The sequence below is a fragment of the Dama dama genome, chromosome 29 (assembly GCF_033118175.1).
Source record: "Dama dama isolate Ldn47 chromosome 29, ASM3311817v1, whole genome shotgun sequence".
Taxonomy (NCBI): Eukaryota; Metazoa; Chordata; class Mammalia; order Artiodactyla; family Cervidae; genus Dama; species Dama dama.
This window is the reverse complement of record NC_083709.1, coordinates 66,189,536-66,215,141: the sequence shown is the minus strand read 5'-3', so window position 1 is coordinate 66,215,141 and position 25,606 is coordinate 66,189,536. Positions and strand designations below refer to the sequence as shown.

The window sequence follows — 25,606 nt, the reverse complement described above, 5'->3', positions numbered from 1 at the left end:
TGTCCTGCTTGGTGCTAAGTTGGGGAAACAGTAGTCTGCAGTGGGCTATACTGGCTCTTTTCTATGTCCCATCTAGAGGGTTTTTTGTCATGATAGTGAGACAGTATGGTCAAATCCAGAGCCAAGTTCTAGACCTGGCCAACCACAGAATTGCGAGTTCTGCTAAGTTTGTGGGTTTAAGATAACTCATTATATAGCATCCTCTGAGGCTTTTCTAGAACTGGGCTCTTGTACTGGTACATTCTTTAAGACTAGAAGCTGGTGAGTGATGAGAGAGAAGTTGGAGAAGTAGATATGAGGCAGATCCTGCATTATCATATTACATGCAATAGGGAACCATAGCAATTTTCTGCTGAGCGTCATATGATCAGATAGTCCTCTGGTAGCACCATGAAGAATATATTAGAAGGAGCAAGACAGGAGGCTGGGAGACCAGTTAGTAGGCCACTCAGTAATTCACAAGAGAAATCATGAAGTAGTGACAAAATAAATTTTAAATTCAGGGCATGGTTTGAAAATGTTTTTGACAAGTTGACCTGGGGATACCTGAAGGGCGTACAGGTAGTAACGAAAGCAGGTACATATAGTTTTGAAGCTCAGGTAAGACATCTGATGTAGTTTCTAATCTGTTCCAGACAAGTAAGGTTTGAGAACACCGGACCTAGCTGGGCACAGGACCGGGGCAGGGCTGGTCGGGAGCCACAGTACAGCATGATCTGAGAGGTTTTATTCATGAATTACTCTAAAATTGGAAGTCAAACATCCAGTTGAATAGGCTGAATGGCAAATCCAAGTCCCAGACAAAAGGATGGAAACCGGGGATATCAGATAAGAGGAAATGAATTTAGAATGGAGGGTAGATGATGCAGTAATGAATTGAGGAAGCTCTTTGAGATGCTGTGACACAGCTATAGATAGTTTTTATAGGATATCTTTAGCCTTGGTCATGAAAGGAGAGGGAGCTAAAAAGGGTTCCTGATACATGGATTTGGAGTTCATTAGTAAGTAGGCAGTAAGGTCAGTAAAAACATGATACTATAAAGATGGAAAAAGAGGTACAATAATAGAGCCCTGAGGGAGAATGGAGTGATATGTGGTAGAAGGCCTGAAGGTGGTGACTTTGGGAATAGCTAATAAAATGAATTAAGAATTAAATTGACCATAAATAAATTAAAAAATTATCCAAGTGGCACTGGAAACCCAAAAGAAGTTGGAGTCGATGAATTTGTAAAGGTTTTGTGATCTCCAAAAAGTACTTGGCATTCTGAGATTAGAAACAGGGAAGGGTAGATGGCTTGATTAATTCAAGATTGAGATTTATTGGGAGATCAAAGAGAGGAAAAAAAGGGAGGTGCTGAAGATGTTCATGATCTTGGGTACAGATGGGGGGGAAAGGAAGTAAAGTCACAAGGGACTGGCAGACTGGAGAAAAAGGAGAACAGAGAGTTTGTAAATCTTCCTAGGATAAGAAAGCAGGTATACTAGGAGTCAAGTACAAAGAGAACTGGAGGAATGAGCTTTGTGACCACAGGTCATGACAAGGGAGTTTACAATTTCATAGTACAATTCTGGATGGTGACATGATGACCCAGAAATGGATGATAGAGATTTTTTTTTAGTCCAAGAAGTAATCTGAAAGAGAAATTCTTTCAGACACCTGAAAGCATCTATGGTGCTAGATCACCCATAAAGAAACCAGTACCACCAAGATGACAGCAGGGATTGGGCAGAGAGGGACAACATGAGCAAAGTTTCAAAGTCCTCAGGACGGAGTGGAGAAGCCAGGAGATCTGTAAATGTCAACGACAGGAAGCAGGAGGAGGACAGCCAGAAGGCATCACAACACATTACATCACAGGAAGAAAGATTATATGAGGGAGAAGAAGTAATAGTTTAAAAGTGGCACAGGAAAGAATGTCCCTGGTGGTCCAGTGGTTAAGAATCCACTTTCTAATTCAGGGGACCCCGAAGCCTGGTTGGGGAACTAAGATATGCTGCTGGGCAACAGCCTGTATGCTGCAACTAGAGAAGCCTGGATGCCACAACTACTGAGCCCACACATTCTAGAGCCTGTGCGCAGCAAGAAGAGAAGTTCGTGCACTACAATGAAGACCCAGTGCAGCCAAAAGAAAAAAAGTGGCACAGGATAATGAGGACAATATCGCTGGGCCTCTGGTATGCTGAGTGTGAGAGATGCAGGAAAAGGAATACTCTCAGGGCAAGTTATCTTTCATTCAAGGTAGAGAGAAGAAAGCATTTTTAGGAAAAGATAAGGCTGTGGGTGTTTGTTTACAAGAGAACAAAGATTCCATTGATCCAGAGGAAAGTGTGTTATGGTCACACAGTAGTGAAAGGAAGAGGAAGAGAAAGGACGCTCCAGGGTAACAGTTCACTCCCTAGAAGCAATCTTCACTGATTTTGCCAAGGTCATTAGCAGAGTCCCTGCAAGAGGATTGAAGGCAAATACTGATTTTATTTCCCATTTCCAATCTCTCTGGATGGATAGGGTGAGGCATTAGTTGGGAGCTGGAGTTAGCTGTTCAGTATGTAAATCAAGTGGCTAAGGGTTTGGAATTGGTTCCGATAGGAAAAGGATAGGGTGAAGAGTACATGAATGTAATGAAAGAAGCCTCATGAAAGAAGGTTTAACTCAAATTCAAAAACAAAAGCCAAGATCCAATAATGGAAAAAAACAGTAAAAATGAACCAGCCTGAGACAGGAAGAATGAAAAGGAAAATATTTTTACAATTGCATGGGTTATGACTTTTGAATATGTCACAAATCCTTAAGTTATAAAAGAAAAAGACTGATAGAATTGGTTACATAAATTAAATATTTCTAAACAAAAATTTATAAACAAAAGACAAAAATGAAAAAAATAATTGTAATATCTATACCAAAGGAAAAGTTGATATTTTTACTGTATAAAGACCCCTTGGAAATAAGGAAAAAAAAACAAAACCCGAAGAATATGAACACGCAAGTCACAAAATAACAACATATAGGCAATAAAGTTATTAGGAAGAGGAAAGAAAATAAGTATATAAAAATGATTCAATCTGATTAGTAATCAAAGAAAGGTAAATTAAATGAGATATAATTTTCACCAATTAAATTTCTAAAGATTGAAATATTAATACCCAGTAATGACAAGGACGTGATAAAACAGGAATTTTCCTATGTTTTAGGTGGGATTATAAATTGATGCAGTCTATCCAGAGGGCAACATGGCACTATCAGATGCATTAAAAATCGAGCCACCCTTTCAGCAACTAATTTTACTTACAGGACTTTATTCTAAGGAAATAATTATCAGAAGAGGAGACAAAAATGTATGTACCTGGGTGCTTATCATAATGCTATTTATAATAGCAAAAGGCAGCAGAATAAAAACAGGGGATTGACTACATCAATTAAGACACATCAATATAGCTGGATACGACAGTCATTCAAAATGATATAGATGTAGACATAAATATACCTAAATATACGGACATGGAAGGAGGGCCACAATATATACTGTGTCTGATGAATAAAAAGAGTCTGAAAATAGCATGGGTGCTGTGATCCATCCATCCTTCCTTCCTACTTGCCTACCTACCAGACCTAGATGTATATGTGTGTATATATACACATGAAAAGTTTCTGAAAGGATAAATACTACCAAATTTGACACTGGTTATCTAAATGAGACTAAATCATTTTTAACTTTCTTCTTCATACATTTCTATATTGTTTGAATTTCTTTTATTATGAGCATAGATAATTTTTTTAAACAGAAAAAAACCCAATAAAGTATTTTCAATTTATTTATTTATTTACTAATAATTAAATAAATGTTTTAGAGAAATTTTAAAAGCACTATTGAGAAAACAAGTAATATTTATATGCAGAACTAGAATTTGTTCTTGAGTAATGTAATGTCTTCCAAAAAAGTATCTTAAACCACGATTCATTTTCTGTCCTAGATCATTTTTATGGGCTCAATGATTTATCCCTTTGCTGGCTTCTTCAGACATTCCTGACTTTAAAAATATTTATATATCATTTGTATGTAATTATATACATAATAACCTTCTTATAAAAAGCTATTTTCATTTAAAAACACAAACCCAAATCTGCTCGAATAAACAGAGGTTATTTCCATACCACTCTCTGATCTTATGGGGCCGATAACAGCGGGGGTGCTTCAGGGGGTCGGGGAGCCCCAGTCTGTACTGAAATGCCGCTGTAAGCACAGCCTGGCCCAGCTCCCACATACACTGCACGGGGAGCCGGAAACACTCACCTTCGAGACCTCGCTCCTCGGCGCGCTTTTGTCATAGACACCACCTGTCGGTAAGTAAACAGAGTATACACTTGGCAAGGGTTTTAAAGAAGGATTCACATTTCTTTTTATTGTGGTAAAAGATATATAACGTAAATTTTCATTTTAACCACCTTTCAGTGAACAACTCAGTGCAATTAGTATCATTCACAATGTGTGCAACACTCACCATTATATATTTCCTAAACTTTTTCAGCATCCTGAACTGAAACTCCTTACTTTCCCTTATTCCCAGCACTTCGTAACCTCTAATCTGCTTTCTGCCTCTATAAATTTGCCTATTCTAGATGCTTCATACAAGTGGAATGATACACTATTTCCTATTTTGTCTGGCTTATTTCACATAGCATAAAGTTTTCAAGAATCATTCATGTTGTAGCTTATGTCATAACTTTACTACTTTTTATGTCGAAGGTTGTGACATTGTACAGGAGACAGGAATCAAGACCATCCCCAAGATAAAGAAATGCAAAAAAGCAAAATGGTTGTCTGAGGAGGGCTTACAAATAGCTGTGAAAAGAAGGGAAGCAAAAAGCAAAGGAGAAAAGGAAAGACATACCCATTTGAATGCAGACTTCCAAAGAATAGCAAGGAGAGAAAAGCAAGCCTTCCTCAGTGATCAGTGCAAAGAAATAGAGGAAAACAATAGAATGTAAAGACTAGAGATCTCTTCAAGAAAATTAGAGATGCCAAGGGAACTTTTCATGCAAAGATGGGCTCAATAAAGGACAGAAATGGTATGGACCTAACAGAAGCAGAAGATATTAAGAAGAGGTGGCAAGAATACACAGAAGAACTATACAAAAAAGATCCTCATGACACAGATAATCACGATGGTATGATCACTCACCTAGAGCCAGACATCCTGGAATGGGAAGTCAAGTGGGCCTTAGGAGGTATCACTATGGACAAAGCTAGTGGAGGTGATGGAATTCCAGCTGAGCTATTTCAAATCCTGAAAGATGATGCTGTGAAAGTGCTGCACTCAATATGTCAGCAAATTTGGAAAACTCAGCAGTGGCCACAGGACTGGAAAAGGTCAGTTTTCATTCCTATCCCAAAGAAAGGCAATGCTAAAGAATGTTCAAACTACCACACAATTGCACTCATCTCACACGCTAGTAAAGTAATGCTTAAAATTCTCCAAGCCAGGCTTCAGCAATACGTGAACCGTGAACTTCCAGATGTTCAAGCTGGTTTTAGAAAAGGCAGAGGAACCAGGGATCAAATTGCCAACATCTGTTGGATTATTGAAAAAGCAAGAGAGTTCCAGAAAAACATCTACTTCTGCTTTATTGACTATGCCAAAGCCTGTGACTGTGTGGATCACAATAAACTGTGGAAAATTCTGAAAGAGATGGGAATACCAACCACCTGACCTGCCTCTTGAGAAATCTGTATGCAGGTCAGGAAGCAACAGTTAGAACTGGACATGGAACAACAGACTGGTTCCAAATAGGAAAAGGAGTACGTCAAGGCTGTATATTGTCACCCTGCTTATTTAACTTCTATGCAGAGTACATCATGAGAAACGCCACGCTGGAAAAAGCACAAGCTGGAATCAAGATTGCCGGGAGAAATATCAACAACCTCAGATATACAGATGATACCACCCTTATGGCAGAGAATGAAGAGGAACTAAAGAGCCTCTTGATGAAAGTGAAAGAAGAGAGTGAAAAAGTTGGCTTAAAACTCAACATTCAGAAAATTAAGATCATGACATCCAGTCTCATCACTTCATGGCAAATAGATGGGGAAACAGTGGAAACAGTGGCTGACTTTTTTGGGGGGGGGGGGGCTCCAAAATCACTGCAGATGGTGATTGCACCCATGAAATTAAAAGACGCTTACTCTTTGGAAGAAAAGTTATGACCAACCTAGACAGCATATTAAAAAGCAGAGACATTACTTTGCCAACAAAGGTCCGTCTAGTCAAGGCTATGGTTTTTCCAGTGGTCATGTATGGATGTGAGAGTTGGACTATAAAGAAAGCTGAGCACCAAAGAATTGATGCTTTTGAACTGTGGTGTTGGAGAAGACTCTTGAGAGTCCCTTGAATGCAAGGAGATCCAACCAGTCCATCCTAAAGGAGAACAGTCCTGGGTGTTCATTGGTAGGACTGACGTTTAAGCTGAAACTCCAATACTTGGCCACCTGATGCGAAGAGCTGACTCATTTGAAAAGACCCTGATGCTGGGAAAGATTGAGGGCAGGAGGATAAGGGGATGACAGAGGATGAGATGGTTGGATGGCATCATCAACTCAACGGACATAGGTTTGGGTGGACTCTGGGAGTTGGTGATGGACAGGGAGGCCTGGCGTGTTGCAGTTCACGGGGTCGCAAAGAGTTGGACACGACTGAGTGACTGAACTGAACTGAACTGTCTGAGTTCAGTTACAGGAATACTTTCCATGGCAGGAAAGGTATGACAAACCTACACAGTGTGTTAAAAAGCAAAGACATCACTTCACTGACAAATGTCTGTATAGTTAAGGCTATGGTCTTTCCAGTAGTCATGTACAAATGTGAGAGCTGGGCAGTAAAGAAGGCAGAGTGCCAAAGAATTGATGCTTTCAAACTGTGGTGCTGGAGAAGACTCTTGAGAGTCGCCTGGAAAGCAAGGAGATCAAAACAGTCAATCTAAAAGGAAGTCAATCCTGAATACTCTGATGCTAAAGCTGAAGCTCCAATACTTTGGCTACCTGATTCAAACCGCTGACTCATTAGAAAAGAGCCTGATGCTGGGAAAGATTGAAGGCAGAAGGAGAAGAGGGCAACAGAGGATGAGATGGTTGGATGGCTGATTCAATGGTCACTGATTCAATGGACATGAACTTGGGCCAACCCTAGGAGATGGTGAGGGACAGGGAAACCTGGCGCGCTGTAGTCCATGGGATCACGAAGAGGCTTACATGACTTGGCAACTGAATAACAACAGCATTCCATTAAATGGATATATCACAGTTTGTTTACCTATTCAATTGCTGATGGAAATGTGGGTTGTTTCCACTTTTGGCTACTGTGGATGGCTGCAATGAAAACGCATACGTCTGTCTGTTTGAATCCTTGTTTTCTTTTTCCTCTTTTTGGTATATACCTAGGAATGGAATTACTGAGTCATACGGATCTGCCTGCAGTGAGGAGACCTGGGTTTGATCCCTGGGTCGGGAAGATCCCCTTGAAGAAGGAGTGGCTATCCACTTCAGTATGCTTGTCTGGAGAATCCCGTGTACAGAAGAGCCTGTTGGGCTACAGCCCATGGGATCACAAAGAGTTGGACATGACTGAGAGATCAATGCTTTTACTTTCTTTTTTTCATAGTAATTTAAAGTAGGATTTTAAAAGTATTTATTTATTTTGTTTGGCTGCATTGGGTTTTGGCTGCAGCATGCCGGCTTCTCAAGCTGTGGCTTGTGGGTTCCAGAGCATGCGGGCTCAGCAGCTGTGGTGTAAGGGCTTAGCTGCTTCACCATATGTGGGATCTTAGTTCCCCTAACAGGGATCAGACTCAAGTCTCCAGAATTGGAAGGCGGATTCTTAACCACTGGATCACCAGGGAAGTCCCATAAACAAAGTAGGATTTTTAAAAATTTAATTCTTTTATTTGGTTGTGCCAGTTCTTAATTGCCAAAAGCGGAATCTTTTAGTTGCAGTATTTGAACTCTTAGTTGAGGTATGTGGGATATACCCGGTTCCCCGACCAGGGATCGAATCCTCATCCCCTGCATTGGGCAGGCATTTTCTTAACCACTGGACTGCCAGGGAAGTTCTAAGGAGGATTTTAAAAGCTTATTTCTTCTGATTCTATCATTCTGGACTTGCAGTTAAGCTCCTCAAATCCCCTCAGGCCACGTGGCTCTCAGTGCTCTATAAGCTCCTTTCCCCAAGCCAATGGTAAGAATCCTGCTGCTTGGGGTGCAACTCTTCTCCTTAAGTGTGAGTGAGGTGAGCCTGGAGGCTTGGCATCTATGAGAGACCTTGAACCTCAGGAAGCTCTTCATCAGAAAAGTCCCCTAGAAGAGAGGTTAAAGCAGTGCTGGAATGCTTAGGGTTCTTGGCCAGTAGATAGCACAGACAGATTGGGGGCGGAAGACAGTCTGATGCCAAATGCAGAAACACCCAGGACCCTTTGCAACCCTACCCAGCATATGATCAGGTCTCACAATGAGTCAGAAAATTAAGATCCTCACCCAAATCAACCTCCCAAAAAAAAGCTTTCAGAGTTTATACATGTGAAAACTTGTTTGGCAGGAGTAATAGAAAATATTAGAATGCTCTAGCTTTTAAAAATCTTTTAACTTTAATTTTTAAATTTAATTCTTAAATTTTTAAAAAATTTTACATTTTAAGGTGTACAATTCAGGGGCATTTAGTGTGTTCACATGTTTTGCAACCACCACATCTTTCTAGCTTCAAAGCTTTTTCATCATCCTAGAAGAATATTCCATGTGCTCTAGCTTTTTCGATGTGATTGCTTTCCTTCGCTAGTTACTGCCATATTGTTCACATATATGAAGACTTAACACTATCACAAGAATAAGCTCGTCTAACACAGGAAACAAATGAACAACTGGGTATCAGAGACACTGATCAAATTCTGAACACCCTTTGATGGCTTCTTTCTAGACTGTTTACTGGTGTCTGAGGCAGAATCAGGAGAATAGCAGCTTCAGTAACATCCTGGTTGCACCATCTGATTTAATGCGAGAGTAAGTAACATTCCCAAGACTCTGGCAATTCTCTGAAGACAGAGATTAAGTCTTATACACCTTCATATTTCCAATGTCCCACACAATGGAATGGATGGCATCTATAATGTGCTAAACAAGTGTTTTTTGATTAGAACTGAATGGACTAGGTGATCTTTGCTTCGTGGACAGCAGGTTGTAAGAGTAAGTAAATGTGAATTTAGAGACATATAGATTTAGAGATAGATTATTCTTGAGAAGAACCTGCAAAGTAAAATTTCCCCAAGACTAAGGGAAAGCAGAAAGACATGCATACCATAGAATGTCCCGTTAATTGAACACTTGTTGAAAATCATGATGTTCTGAGTCAGGGTCCCTGTTTTGTCAGAGAACACATATTTGACCTGGCCGAGCTCCTCATTAAGGGTGGTGGTACGCGCCTGTGCTGGTGTGTTCTTCGGTTCATAAAACATCTTCTGATCCCAGTTGATATAGAAACTGTTGCCCAATCTTATTATCTCAACACTAAGGAGAAAGCAAGAAAAGAACGGTCCTGGGTCAAGGCAGGGCAAGTAAATTCATCCCCCTGGTTTCCTTCTTTCCAGTTCTGTGGTGGAAACAAAAATCAGAATACCTTCTCTCAGAACCTACAGTCTTGAAGGACCCTTCATACCAGCCAACCCATTATAATTCTACATTGACCATTATCACTCAAGGTTTTACTTGATTACCAGATATACTGACTAACTTTGCTGCGGCATAGTCCCTTTATACTACTTCTTTCAAAATTTTTAAAATTCTGTAACAATGCAAGGCCTGACAGAGTTAAGCTAGTTTATAAAAGGCAGCCAAAGCTTAGTTAGAGGGGTATTGCTGCTATCACGTAAACTCATTGATGAGGAAGAGAGATCCTTGAGACTAGAGACAGTGCTTCTTTGTTTCAGAAGAGGGAGGGGAAGATCTGTGAGACTCGGAAACAGCTTACAGGAGCTGATCCTCTGATAAATTTCTCAGCAGACCCACCTGCCTGTAGGGTAGCTTTTTCCTAACACAGCTTCCTCTCCATTTTACCTGAATTTTCCCAGTTGTGTTAGTCACATTCCACTTTTATTCTAAATAACATGCATTATAGATTCTCTATGGCTTCCCTTGTGGCTCAGCCAATGCAGGAGATGTGGGTTTGATTCCTGGGTCGGGAAGATCCCCTGAAGAAGGAAATGGCAACCCACTCCAGTATTCTTGCTTGGAGAATCCCATGGACAGAGGAGCCTGGCAGGCCACAGTCCATGGGGTCACAAAAGAGTTGGACATGACTTAATGACTAAACAACATGGTTAACAAGCATCTTCATTTTATAACAGTGCAGACTTTTTAAGTGCCTTCCTTCCTATCATCATTCACACTTAGTGTGTGTTATTTCATTGCTTCATTAGTAACCCCTGTCTAACATAGCTGCATTGAGCAACATGAATCTTTTGTTTGAGGTGAGGCAGGTGGTGCTCAGGCCCCCATTATTCACTTTATTAGTCCTCATGTGTTGAGTTTTGACCCCTCTCTTCCTTCACCATACCAGTCACCATAGCAACCTCTCTAAACTCAGACACTTAATGATATTATTTCTTTCCTTAGAAAGATCTCTGCTGCTTTTAGGATAAAGCCCAAACTCCTTGACCTGGCATTCAAGGTTCTTCTGAATCTAATCCTGAATTACCATCCAACACCTCAGTCTAGGCTCATTCATTGTTCTATGACCAGATCAAGCTTTTAAAAACCTCCAACCTTTGTATACACTGATCTTTCTGCTTGTAATATTATTTTCATATTTTCTGATTGGTAAATTCTACTCTTTTCTCAAGTATCAGTTTGATCATTATTTTTTTTCTGTAAATCCGTAAGACTCTATAGGTGGAACCAACTTGTTCCTTTTCGAGGCTCCCATAGCATTCACATATTAATTTCTATTACATCATTCTTCATATTGTACCTTAATTATTTACTTAAGTATCTGTTTCCATGGCTATATTGTAAGCTTATCTAGAGGAAGGGTTGTCTTATTATTCATGTATCTTTCTCTGTAACCTAATATAGTGCTTGGTACATAGTCAGTTCAGTCGCTCAGTCGTTCAGACTCTTTATGACCCCATGGACTGCAGCACACCAGGCTTCTCTATCTATCACTAACTCCTGGAGCCTACTCAAACTCATGTCCATCATGTTGGTGATGCCATCCAACCATCTCATCCTCTGTCATCCCCTTCTCCTCCTATCTTCAATCCTTCCCAGCATCAGGGTTGTTTCCAATGGGTCAGTTCTTTGCATCAGGTGGCCAAAGTATTGCAGTTTCAGCTTCACCATCAGTCAGTCCTTCCAATGAATATTCAGGACTGATTTCCTTTAGGATTGATTGGTTGGATCTCCTTGCAGTCCAAGGGACTCTCAAAAGTCTTCTCCAACACCACAGTTCAAAAGCATCAATTCTTTGGTGCTCAGCTGTCTTTATAGTCCAACCCTCATATCCATACAAGACTACTGGAAAAACCATAGCTTTCCCTAGACGGACCTTTGCTGGTACCTTTGTTGGTAACATAGAAGCTGTTCAATAAATATTTATTAAATTAGTAAGATAATTTAGCTAACTTAGCACACACACATATAGGGTGCTTTTAGGGTTGGGATGCCACAACGCAAGGGTTTAGAAAACCCGAAAAGGATGCAGAAAATGTGTTTGGGTGCGTTTATGTGAAAGGGAATGCTGAAACTCGAAAAAAGAGATTGGAATACAGTAAAGACTTATTTTACCTATATTTCAAATTTTTGTCCAAGGTGCTCATGAAAAGGGGAAGGAAACATCCTTCATCTTCTCCATCTTTTAGGAACCAGAATTTAAGTCACAATCACATCTACCTGCAGTTTGCCACATTGTTTCTGGGGAAAAAGCATTCTGGGTTCTGAGTCATTTACAAATGACTGTTTAGAATCTGGTCAATGATAAACTAGGGGCTGCCTAGCTTGTACTTTAATACAAAATTTGTGTGCATTGTTTTCTAATTATTTCATGTGTTTGTATGTCTTATTTAGTCATGTTCATTATAAATTATTTGAGGGTAGAAATACTTTTTTTTTATTATATAACCCACATAGTATCTAGCACAGTATTCTGGACATAGAAAGCATTTATGCAAACTCTGTAAATATTTCTCAAAGTGTTTTGTACACCAGGCACTCTGGGAAGGAAAGGGTTAAAAGGCACAGCACCTATGTTTTCTGAAAGTTCACAGTCTAGTTGGGGAATAAGAAGGAAGTACCCTCCCCCAGAAGTCAGCTCCTCCCTCAGCTGTCAAAGCAGCCTACCTGACGTAGAGGGAAATAGGCACCATGGTGTTGAGGATAATGAAGTAGGACCAGAATATGAGGGCGGCAGAGAAAGCTGATGAAGAGACATAGTCTTCCCACGGCAGATAATCCTGGAAGTAGTAACCTTGGTTGTTTTCCCAAATGTAATGACCAACTGCTAGGAGAAAACACATGCTGCCTAAAAACAGGAAAATCTAGAAATCAAAAAAAGAATTAAATTAACATTTCATCCAAGATGTACTGCTTTAGTTCTACCATCTGGAGTCTCTCTCTCAACAAAGCTTCTCTCTTTTCCTGGAGGGCAGAGGCGGGGGTTCCCGCCCCGCCCCCAAAGCTCACAGTCTCTAGGCAGCAGTCCGCAGACAGAAAAGAAAGCCCAGCAGGAGCCATCCTTGGGATTCTGATAGGACAAAACAGTAACTAAAATGCATTAAGTATTAAGTGCCAATACCAGTGCTAAGGACTCTATGTGTATTACTTAATATTATTTTCTTCTTTTAATAGATAATAAACTTGATATTAAGAATGGAAAAGTATTTTGCCTAAAGTTATTTGGCTACTATCCAGGAGAGACAGGTTTTGGACCAGTTCCAGAACCCAAGCTCTTAATGACTCCATTACTGAAGCGAGGTTCTGCTTTAACAAAAGTATAAAATGTGTGACACGGGCTTAGCAGTTGCAGGTGGGGAGGTGAGAAGGAAATGGATGTAACAGGCTGACAATACAGCAATCATGTTCACAGAAAGAAGATGGTCAAATAGGAAGGCAGACCATGTGCCTACTGAGCCTAGAGCTCTAAGGGAAGTGGTTGGAAAGAATTAGAATATTAGTGTGTGTGGGCTGACTTTGACAAAGGAAAGATTTGAAGTAGGAGAATAACTGCAAGAGGAACAGAGTGAAATTTGGATCATCAAAGAACTGGAAAAGCCTTTACTTTTAGACACTAAAGAGGAAAAAAGAGATAAGATTGAGATCTGAAGCAAACAAGGCCCAATAATTCTTTCTAACTGAATAAAATGAATCAGCCTAGAGGCAATGTTTAGATTAAAGATTACACCTTCTTACTGAACTAAGATTACTGTTCTAGATAACATCAACTTTCTTGCCATTAGGTTGAGAGAAAGGGCATGGAGGGGAAAGGCTGCAAAGAAATAAGACGGATTTGAGAACTATGTTTAGAAAAGGACTTTGGGGAGGAGGGGATAATAATCCTGAATTCATTTTACCAGGCCAGCATAACTCTGGTACCAAAGCCAGACAAGGACATTATAAGAAAAGGAAATACAGGCCAATATCCCTGATGAATGCAAAGTTTCCCAATAATCAACCAAATTCAACAGCATTTTAAAATGATCATACACCATAATCAAATAGGATTGAGGCATTAATGAAAGAAACTGAAGAAGACAAGTAAATGGAAAGATATCTCTTGTTCACAGATTGGAAGAGTCAATCATTGTTAAAGTGTCTGTACTATTCATGCTATCTATAGATTTGATACAATTCCTATCAAGATTTCAATGGCAATTTTTTTTACAGAAAGAGAAAAAAAAATCCTAAAACTTATATGAAAGCATGAAAGACTTCAAACAGTAAAAATAATCTTGACAAAGATGTAAGCTGAACGTATCTCATTTCCTGATTTCAAACTATATTGTAAAGATATAGTAATCAAAACAGTAAGGTACTGGCATAAAAACAGACATATAGGCCAATGGAACAGAACTGTGAGCCCCCAAATAAACCCATGCATTTATAGTCAACTAATATTTGAAAGGGAGATAAGAAGGTATTGGAAAAATTGGACATATGCATGCAAAAGACTGAAACTGGACCCTGATCTTATACCGCTCACAAAAATTAACTTGGTATGAATTAAAGGTTTAAATGTGAAACCTCAAACCAAAAAACTCCTAAAGAAAACATAGAAACAGGGAGAAAAAGCTCCTTGACAGCAGTCTTAAACATGATCTTATGAATATGACATCCAAAGCACCAGCAACAAAAGCAAAAATAAACAAGTGGGATTTACATAAAACTAAAAAGCTTCCGCACAGCAAAAGAAACAATCAACAAGATAAAAAGTCAATCAGTGGATAGCAGAAGATATTTGCAAACCACGTATCTGATAAGGAGTTAATATCCCAAATATTTAAGAAAATAACTCAATAGCAAAAAAAAAAAAAAAAATCAATTAAAAAATGAGCAAAGGTCCTGAACAGACATTTTTCCAAAGAAGATATTCAAATGGCCAATAGGTCCATGAAAAGATAAACATCACTATCATGATACTCTTGGTGGGAATGTAAATTGGTACAGTTACTTTGAAAAACAGTATAGAGGTTCCTCAGAAAATTAAAAATAAAACTACTATATAACCCACTTCAGGGCATATATCCAAAGGAAATTAAATCACTATCTTGAAGAGATATCTCCACTCCCATGTTCACTGAAGCGTTATTTGCAATGGCCAAGACATAGAAACAATCTAAGTGTCTATCAACAGATGAATGGATAAAGAAAATGTGATACACACACACACTCACAGACACACACACACACACACACACACACACACTATAATGGAACATTATTCAGTCATAAAAAAGGGAATTCTGTAATTTGTGATAAATGCCCAACTCTTCAAGAAACTGCCAAATGCTTTCCAAAGTGGTTATACAATTTTACATTCCATCAGCATCACAAGTCCACATATCCACAGAAAAGACATGTATTATGTTACTGTGAACTTCTAAGTCTACTCAGAGGTCTTCAAACCTATGCCCTTTGTCACAAGGTGTGAGTTGTTCAAAGTAACCCATCCCCACTGCTAGAAAACTGTAGGTCTCATCTTTGAGTCACTGATAGAAAGTCTTTGAAGACAAGGGTATGAAGGCAGAAGAAGCAGATCTAACTAGGACCATTCTCAAAAAATGAGGTTAAAAAATCCTTTTTATTATGAAAAACTTCAAATACATATCAAGATATATAAATACTATAATGAACCCCTATGTACCCATCACCCAGCTTCATCAGTGATCAATTCATGGCTGGTTTTATTTTATTCCAAATCTTCTCTTCCTCTGTCCTCTCTTTTATTTTAAGCAAATTTCTCACATTATATAATTTTATTTGCAAACTGTTTAATATATATCTTTAAAGGATCCTACTTAAACACATAATCACGATACCTTTATCACCTAAAAAGTTAGTAATAAACCCTCAATATCATTCAATATTTGAGATTTAACAGTTGAATGAGGGATGAAAGAGAATAAAGCAGTAGCATTAAGATAAAAAAGAACAAAATCTGCTTTTATTCCTAGCCTAATGCAGATTCATACTGAGTAGTTCCATCCTTTGTGATGAAGGTTTCTCTGGGGCCATAAAACTCTTCTTACTCTTACTCCCCCTTTGTTCTGCTTCTCTTCACTGAGTTATGTGACAGAATGGTTTATCCTCATGGTTCAGATTAAACTTTAATGAGTTCTACTGGCCGTGCTTTCCTTTTGAACCATCCATGTCAGTTCAGTTCAGTCAGTCAGTCATGTCCGACTATTTGTGACCACATGAACCGCAGCAGGCCAGGCCTCCCTGTCCATCACCAACTCCCAGAGCCTACTCAAGCTCATGTCCATCGAATCAATGATGCCTTTCAACCATCTCATCCTCTGTCGTCCCCTTCTCCTCTTGCCTTCAACCTTTCCCAGCATTACGGTCTTTGCAAATGAGTCAGTTCTTCACATCAAGTGGCCCAAAGTATTGGAGTTTCAGCTTCAGCATCAGTCCTTCCAATGAACATTCAGGACTGATTTCCTTTAGGATGGACTGGTTGGATCCCCTTGCTGTCCAAGGGACTCTCAAGAGTCTTCTCCAACACCACAGTTCAAAAGCATCAATTCTTCAGCGCTCAGCTTTCTTTATAGTCCAACTCTCACATCCATACATGACCACTGGAAAAACCATAGCCTTGACTAGACAGACCTTTGTTGGAAAAGTAATGTCTCTACTTTTTAATATGATGTCTAAGTTGGTCATAGCTTTTTTTCCAAGGAGCAAATGTCTTTTAATTTCATTGCTGCAGTCACCATCTGCAGTGATTTCGGAGCCTCCCAAAATAAAGTCTGTCACCATTTCCATTGGTCTCCCATCTATTTGCCATGAAGTGATGGGACTGGATGCCATGATCTTAGTTTTCTTAATGTTGAGTTTTAAGCCAAATTTTTCACTCTCTTTCACTTTCAACAAGAGGTTCTTTTGTTCTTCTTCACTTTCTGCCATAAGGGTGGTGTCATCTGCCTATCTGAGGTTATTGATACTTCTCCCGGCAGTCTTGATTCCAGTTTGTGCTTCATCCAGCCCGGCATTTCTCATGATGTACTCTGCATATAAGTTAAATAAGCAGGGTGACAATATACAGCCTTGACGTACTCCTTTCCTGGTTTGGAACCACTCTGTTGTTCCATGTCCAGTTCTAACTGTTGCTTCTTGACCTTCATACACACTTCTCAGGAGGTAGGTCAGGTGGTCTGGTATTCCAGTCTCTTGAAGAATTTTCCTGTTTTTTGTGAGCTACAGAGTTAAAGGCTTTGGCGTAGTCAATAAAGCAGAAGTAGATGTTTTTCTGGAACTCTCTAGCTTTTTCGATGATCCAGCAGATGCTGGCAATTTGATCTCTGGTTCCTCTGCCTTTTCTAAATCCAGCTTGAACATCTGGAAGTTCACGGTTCACATACTGTTGAAGCCTGGCTAGGAGAATTTTGAGCATTACTTTGCTAGCATGTGAAATGAGTTCAATTATCTGGTAGTTTGAACATTCTTTGGCGTTGCTTTTCTTTGGGATAGGAATGAAAACTGACCTTTTCCAGTCCTGTAGCCACTGCTGAATTTTCCAAATTTCCTGGCATATTGAGTGCAGCACTTTCACAGCATCATCTTTTAGGGTTTGAAATAGCTCAACTGGAATGCCATCACCTCCACTAGCTTTGTTCATAGTGATGCTTCCTAAGGCCCACTTGATTTCACATTCTAGGATGTCTGGCTCTAGGTGAGTGATCACACCATCATGATTATCTGGGTCGTGAAGATCTTTTTTGTATAGTTCTTCTGTGTATTCTTTCCACCTCTTAATATCTTCTGCTTCTGTTAGGTCACTACCATTTTTGTCCTTTATAGTGCCCACCTTTGCATGAAATGTTCCCTTGGTATCTTGAATTTTCTTGAAGAGATCGCTAGTCTTTCCCATTCTATTGTTTTCCTCTATTTGTTTGCATTGATCACTGAAGAAGGCTTTCTTATCTGTCCTTGCTATTCTTTGGAACTCTGTGTTCAAATGCGCATATCTTTCCTTTTCTCCTTTGCCTTCAGCTTCCCTTCTTTTCTCAACTATCTGTAAGGCCTCCTCAGACAACCATTTTGCCCTTCAGCATTTCTTTTTCTTGGGGATGATCTTGATCCCTGCCTCCTGTACAATGTCACGAACCTCCAAACCTCCATCCATAGTTCTTCAGATACTCTGCCTATCAGACCTAATCCCTTGAATCTATTTGTCACTTCCACTGTCTTTGATTTAGGTCATATCTGAATGGTCTAGTGGTTTTCCCTACTTTCTTCAATTTCAGTCTGAATTTGGCAATAAGGAGTTAATGATCTTGAGCCACAGTCAGCTCCCAGTATTGTTTTTGCTGACTGTATAGAGCTTCTCCATCTTTGGGTGCAAAGAATATAATTAATCTGATTTTGGTATTGACCATCTGGTGATGTCCATGTATAGAATCGTCTTCCATGTGGCCAGTATTAAATTTGAGATCATATTCCTCTACCTGACACTTCTCCAGCCCCAACTCTATCAATTCCAGTTGATAAAAAGGAAGGTAAAATGATGATAATAAATTACTATTACTTATTTATAAATATAAATTTATTTCTAATTTAATTATTTTAAATTAGTAGAATAAATAATTTGACACCCTCCAAAGTTGTGGGAGAAAATTACAGAGTGACCTTCAACACTGCTTCTGCTCCATCCCTGTTACCTGGATAATTAAGAATGACCCATCAGTCATTTCTAGTGCTGTGCCCTCCCCTCAACCAGAAAGGAAATCAGTTCTATCAGACCAAGTCCCTGAGGGCAGGGCTTCTCCCACTCAGAGAGGCCTGCAGGGGCAGTACACAATCTGCTCTTTCCTCATTCCTAGAGCTTTTCCTGCCATCCTGAGATTTTCTAAAACCTTGCAGATGGTCTCTTTCTTAAGAAACATTCATGTTGTGATGGGGTTTATTGGCACTTAGTCTCTAAAGCTTCACATTGCTTCCTTTGTATAGGAAGAAAGAAATAAGAAATTGGTTGTTGCTACAAATCCCAAGCATTACTTTGTTTATTATGAGAGCCAGTCAGACCCAAGAAAAGCAGATAACCTCCCATTTGGCAGTGTGTATCCAGTAAAGGCTGAAAGAGATTCTCAGGTTTGTCAAGAACTAAGGCCATTGCCGATCACAGTCAAGAGGCAGCCTGTGAAAAGAATACTCCGCAGTCCTTGGGCCCTTCACTTCTGTGCTTTTCACTGTACCTTCACCCCAGAAGTACAGCCTGGATTTCTGGCATCATTTAAATTTCAAGCACTGATTTTTTTTTCTTTGCCCCACAGATACAGTCCCACTTAAGAGACTAGGGTTCACAAAGCATTGTCCCTGTGAGCTCTGGGGAGCTCTGGGCACAGGGAAGGGACCAGACTCCAGCTCAGCAAGGGTTTATCAAGAATCATCTTGACTAATCTTTCTTCCTATCTCTGTCAGAATTTCCCCTAAGAATCATTTCCAAAAATGGAGAAGAAATGAAATGTTGAAATAGGGAAGAATTTCTGCTTCAGCTTCAAGAAATGAGTGTGTTATATCTAACTACTCTGACAATGTCTTGGCAAAAATACCACATAAACAAAACTGCTGAGCTGATAAGAACCTAGCTAATTCAAGAACATTTCTTCATTTAGTAACCATTCAAAAGATACTTCCTGAGAACAGCTTTGTACAAGACACTCCCAAGGATATAGAGATGGATATGATAAAATTTCTACCTTAGAGGCTCATAATTTGGTAGCTCAGGCACTCATTTGTCTTTCTCACTAACTCAGCACAGAATAATGATGCTTCCATTATGTGTTATTTTCCAGTAGTCATGTACGGATGTGAGAGTTGGACTATAAAGAAAGCTGAGCACTGAAGAATTGATGTTTTTGAACTGTGGTGTTGGAGAGGACTCCAACTTGGAGTTGACTGCAAGAAGATCCAACCAGTCCATCCTAAAGGAAATCAGTCCTGAATATTCATTGGAAGGACTGATGCTGAAGCTGAAACTCCCAATACTTTGGCCACCTGATGCGAAGAGCTGACTCATTTGAAAAGACCCTGATGCTGGGAAAGATTGAAGGCAAGAGGAGAAGGGGATGACAGAGGATGAGATGGTTGGATGGCATCACCGACTCAGTGGATATGAGTTTGAGTAAACTCTGGGAGTTGGTGATGGACAGGGAGGCCTGGCATGCTGCAGTCCACGGGGTCGCAAAGAGTCAGACAAGACTGAGCGACTGAACTGAACTGATTATATGTTAAACAGTTCTAGGGACGGGGATACAGTGGTGATAAAAGAAAATGTCTTAACTCTCAGAAGGTCTGTAATCCTGTGGATATAGGTGGAAAACAAACAAGTTAAGAAATGAAAAATATAAGTTAACTAGTGCTAAGTGCTGTGAGGAAAATAAAACAAGTTAACAGAATAAAAAAGGTCTTGGTGGAGGTGGTGCCCACTTTAGATTGGTGGCAGAGAAGGTTTCTCTGAAAAGGAGACATTAAGCCCTGAAAAAGAAGCAAGCCATGCAAAGGCCTAGGCAGCCATTGCCAGCCAGGATAAAGTTCCCATGAGAGGAAGAAGTCTTCTTTCTCACTTGATCTATAGTTTGCCTGGGTATAGATTTCTAGGTCAAACTAAGAACCTTGAAGATATGAACCTCCTGGCTTCCAGGATTCAGTAGTACTGGTAAGAAATCTGATGCCAATCTAATTCTCATTGTTTGTTGGTATCATTCTTATCTTTATGAAAACTTTGAAGTACTTCTAAACACCACTGGAACTCTAGAATTTCATGATGTTTAATGGATGTTTTAAATCTGAAATTCATATCCTTCTTCAATTACAGGAAATATTCTTCTATTATTTCTTTGACAATATTGTCCCCTCCATTTTTGCTTTCTGATACTCCTGGGAGATCATGTGGGGGTTCTTGGTTTAGTCCTCCATTTAAAAAAAGTATTTATCTCTTAGATTTTTGGTTTTAAAGTCTAGGAGTATTCTTTGACTCCTTATTTCAGCCCTTCTATTGACTTTTTAATTTCAGTAATTTTTACTTTTCAAAATTCTTTTTTGTTGTTCTTAGATTGCCTTTTTTATTCTTCAATTAAAAAAAAACTGTAGGGAATTCACTAGCAGTCCAGTGGTTAAGAATCCACACTCTTGCTGCTGGCCCAGGGTTGATCCCCAAGCCACAGCATCGCCAAAAAAAAAAAAAAAAAAAAAAAAAGCAGTCTATTCTTATTTGTGCAATTGTTTCTTCTAAGAATAGTGAATTTCTTTTGAAAGTTCTTTTCTCTTTCGAATTATAATGTTTTTTTCAGAGTCAGTTATTCTATTTGTCCTCATCCTCTTCTTTTGTGCTCCTGGTTTTTTTTCCAGATCACTTAAGAACAGAAGTAAAAGAGTAGTTTGACCATTACAGGTTGGCTTTATTTCCTTTGGATAGTTTTATTTCCCTAGCAAGCCACTCCCCTGAATGCAAAGATGGAACCCTGACGTCTGTGTAGGTAGGCAAAATGTGTTAGTTCACTGGTTTTACCCTAGGATATAAAAGGAACTTGCAGGCAAACTTGAGTCCCCCAAATTTAAAATAAAGTGGGTGTTACTCTGAAGTGATGACAACGACATTAGAAGCCCTAGCCCTCTACAGAGGTTGTTAAACTTCTTCAGAAAGCAGTTCTCTTGTTTGAGACTGGAAGCCAAATACATTTGTTTTTGCCATATGGATGCCTATAGGGGTGGTAGCATGGTACAGAGGGCCAATGGTTGTCCAAGCTGTTTTATGGGCAGTTTTAAAATTAGCTGTCCTGATTATTATATCCACGTATCTTACTCCTGCTCTCCATTCCTGCTCACTCAAGCTTGGAACTACTCTTGAGGAATGCATTTCTGCTGAAGAAGAACGCATTGCTACCAAAGCTTCCACTATTCTGACTTACCTATCAGTACAATCTAGCTACTTTCTGCCTTCCCAAAGCCCATCAGCTTCTTGGGCCTGCTGACGGTTCTTCATCCTCTGTCAGGGAATTTATTTTCTATCTGTACTTTCTCACAGTCATTGTACTGGGCTCGAACAGAAGTCTCAACATCCTTCTTAAACTAGATGTCCAAGAGTGGGCATGGGACCCAAGATAATATTCCCTATTTTCTGAAGGAAAGATTGCATGAAAGAGCTCATAAATGTAGGAATTCATAGTAGCTACTTGGCTAGTGTAGTCGCTCTGGGCATCTACACCACTTCTCTGCTGAATCCACCCTGTAGGAATTTGAATAGAGAACTACATTCTCTCTTTGAAGACTCCCATTGCAGATCTCTCCATGCGGGCGTGCATGCTAAGTCACTTCATGTCCAACTCTTTGCAATCCTATGAACTGTAGCCTGCCAGGGTCCTCTGTCCATGGGGACTCTCCAGGCAAGAATACTGGAGAGGGTTGCCATGTCCTTCTCCAGGGATGGAACCCTCATCTCTTAAGTCTCCTGCATTGGCTGGCAGGTTCTTCACCACTAGTACCACCTCGGAAACCCAGATACCTCTGCTTTAATCTGCTCTAGGCCTGCTATTCAGCTACTATCCTAGGACTTCCTTTCAGTGTTTGCATGTTTCCTGGCTTCCAAATCTTTCTTGGTTTATTCTCTTCTCTTACTTGAGTATACTTCAGAAACTTCCTAAGAGAAGATATGTAAGGAGTAAATTTTTTTTTGAGTCTTTGCACATACTGAAATTTCTTTATACTTGCATTTTATTGACAGCTTCAATGGATTTAGAATTAGAAGATGCAAATATTTTTCTGGCAGACTTTCGAAGGCAACAACATTTACCTTCTGCTGTTGCTGTTGAGAAGGCCGATGCCATTCTGATTCTTGTTTATGACCTTTTATTTCTCTCTGAAAGCTCTTAGGATCTTTTTTAAAATTTTATAATTTCTTCACATGTGGTCAGATTTCCATGTTAAATAGACTTGTCACGTGTTTTAATTTTATCTCCACAGGGAGATAGCAAGCATAGCAGAAAGAGAATTGACTCTGAAAAGTTATGCCTAGATGGATAGGTGTGATTATTGAATAAAATTACGTATGTAAAGCATCTGGCACATATTGACGCTCTGTCTCCCCAAAGTGAATGTATATACTTGAGAGCTGGACCCAGGACTTATAAATCCTATGGTCCTTATAATACCCAGCACATATTAGATTTTCAATAAAAATGACTTCACCTCACCATACACAAAAATAAACTCAAAATGGCTTAAAGACTTAAACAAAAGACATCATCATAAAACTCCTAGAAGAGAACATAGGCAAAACATTCTCTGACATAAGTTGTACTGATGTTTCCTTAGGTCAGTCTCCCAAGGTATTAGAAATATAAGCAAAAATGGAAAAAAAAACGGGACTTTTTTCAAAAATGAAATGCAAATGGGACTAATCAAACTTACAAGCTTTTGCACAGCCAAGGAAACCATAAACAAAATGAAACGACAACCTACAGAATGGGAGAAAATGTTTGCAAATGATGCAAGTGAAAAAGGCTTTCTTTCCAAAATATACAAACAGCATAAACAAATGAACAACAAAAAACAAACAACCCTATCCAAAAATGGGCAGCAGACCTATATAAAATCCAAAAAAGATACACAAGTGATTAATAGACACAAGAAAAAATGTTCAACATCACGAATTACTAGAGAAATGCAAAGCAAAACTATAACGAAATACCACTTTAACTGGTCAGAATGGTCATCATCAAAAAGTCTACAAATAACAAATGCTGGAAAGGGTATGCAGGAAAGGGAATCCTCTTACACTGTTGGTGGGAATGTATATTGGTACAGCCACTGTGGAAAATAGCATAAAGAGTCCTCAGAAAAACTAAAAGTAGAATTACCATATGATCTAGCAATCCCACTTCTGGTCATTCACTCAGACAACACTGTAATTCAAAAAGATACATGCACCCCTAGGTTCATAGCAGCTCTATTCATAATAGACACGACATGAAAACAAAGTAAATGTCCACTGACAGATGAATGGATAAAGATGTGGTACATATATATAATAGAATACTACTCAGCCATAAAAAAGAACAAAATAATGCCATTTCCAGCAACAGGGATGCAGCTAGAGACTTTCTAGCTGCATATTAATACTAAGTGAAGTAAGTCAAAAAGAGAAAGACAAATATCATATGATTTCACTTATATGTGGAATCTAAAATATGGCACAAATGAACCTATTTATGAAACAGAAATAGAATCGCGGACATACAGAACAGACTGGTGGCTGCCGAGGGGGAAGGATGGAGTGGGAGGTTGGGGTTAGCAGATGTAAGCTTTAATATACAGAATGGATAAACAACAAGGTCCTACTGAACAGCATAGAAAATTAGAGTCAACATCCTATGATAAACCATAATGGAAAAGAATATTTAAAAAGGGAGTATGTATATGCATAGCTGAATTACTTTGCTGTATAGCAGTAATGAACATAACACTAAATCAACTACACTTTAATAAAAAATATGACTTGATAATGAGTCTTTGACATTATTTTTCTGTGGGACTTTATGTTACTTATCTTTACTATGACCTATCTTGCATATTTGTCAGTGGGAAAAATATTTCTTGACTTGTTGTTCATAGATGTTGTGAAGCTTCTGTAAGTGAATGTGAAAATATTCTAAAAAGTTAAAATTCCTCTACAGGTGTCAAGTATTATCACTACCTTTCAGATAGGTAACCAGGTAGTTCAGCTTTCTTAGGCATATGGGAGATATCTTGTTTTGAAGACAACCCTAGGCTAAATTACCTAGCTTATTCCCTAATGATACACTCTCTGATATTGTCAAAGGCATATTTACCTCTGTTGCCTTTCTGAATTCTCAACTATGATTACCTTCTTCATTAATAAACCAGGAAATATCACTTTGTTTCAACTGCTGAAAGCTATGCAGACAGTAGTGGAAAGACAAGGATAGTGAATACTGTTCTCCGGTCTCAAAGCTGAATGAACCTTCCTAATTTTCTAAAATCCCAGTGGTGCTAGTGGTAAAGAATCTGTCTGCCAATGCAGGAGATGCAAGAGACACCAGTTCAATCCCTGGGTTGGGAAGATCCCCTGGAGGAGGGCATGGGAATCCACTCCAATATTCTTGCCTGGGAAATCCCTTGCACAGATGAGCCTGGTGGGCTACAGTCTGTGGGGTCACAAAGAGTTGGACATGACTGAGCATGCATACACACATATGATAAGCATGGAAATTAACTAATTAATCTTCAATTTAAACTTTTATTCTCAAAGCTGATTATCATCTACTGAGTGCTTTTAAAAAAAATTTTTATTGGAGTATAGCTGATTTACAGTGCTGCGTTGTTTCAGGCATACAGCAAAGTGGATCATTTACACATATATCCACTCTTATAGATTCTTTTCTAGGTCATTACAGAGTATGCAGTAGAGTTCCCTGTGCTATATAGTAGGCCCTTGTTAGTTACCTATCTTATATATAGTAGTGTGTATATATTAATCCCAATCTCCCAAATTATCTCTCTCCCCTTACCCCCTAGTAATCATAAATTTGTTTTCTACATCTGTGACTATTTCTATTTTGTAAATAAGTTCATTTGTACTCTTTTTTTAAAGATTTAACATATAAGCAGTATGTACTGAGTGCTTTTCAAATTTCATTTCTTAGCATTAGAATCCTCTATTCTCTAACTGAAATTTTACAGAACAGATAAATGTGAGGCTGCTCGTTTTAAAGCAGGAACTTCAGAATGAAGAGGCCAGAACAAAACTCTTGATCTTCTCTACTCCCCCTGCAGCAGACCTGAGCATTCTCTAAGGAAATAGAGTTTGAAAATCATTGGTTTAACTAAGGTGATCTTATCAA

General features: G+C 39.1%; 1 protein-coding gene across 1 annotated transcript in view; it reads right to left on the bottom strand.

Annotated features, from left to right (window-relative positions):
* The window catches only part of LOC133048775 (phospholipid-transporting ATPase FetA-like), a 106,394-nt gene that overhangs the window by 21,358 nt on the left and 59,430 nt on the right, over positions 1-25,606 (bottom strand). The window contains exons 12-14 of the mRNA XM_061132535.1: positions 12,369-12,565; positions 9,334-9,542; positions 4,290-4,333 (exon numbers count right to left, since the gene is read on the bottom strand). Coding sequence (XP_060988518.1) covers positions 4,290-4,333; positions 9,334-9,542; positions 12,369-12,565 — 450 coding nt within the window. The remainder of the gene's footprint in view (positions 1-4,289; positions 4,334-9,333; positions 9,543-12,368; positions 12,566-25,606) is intronic.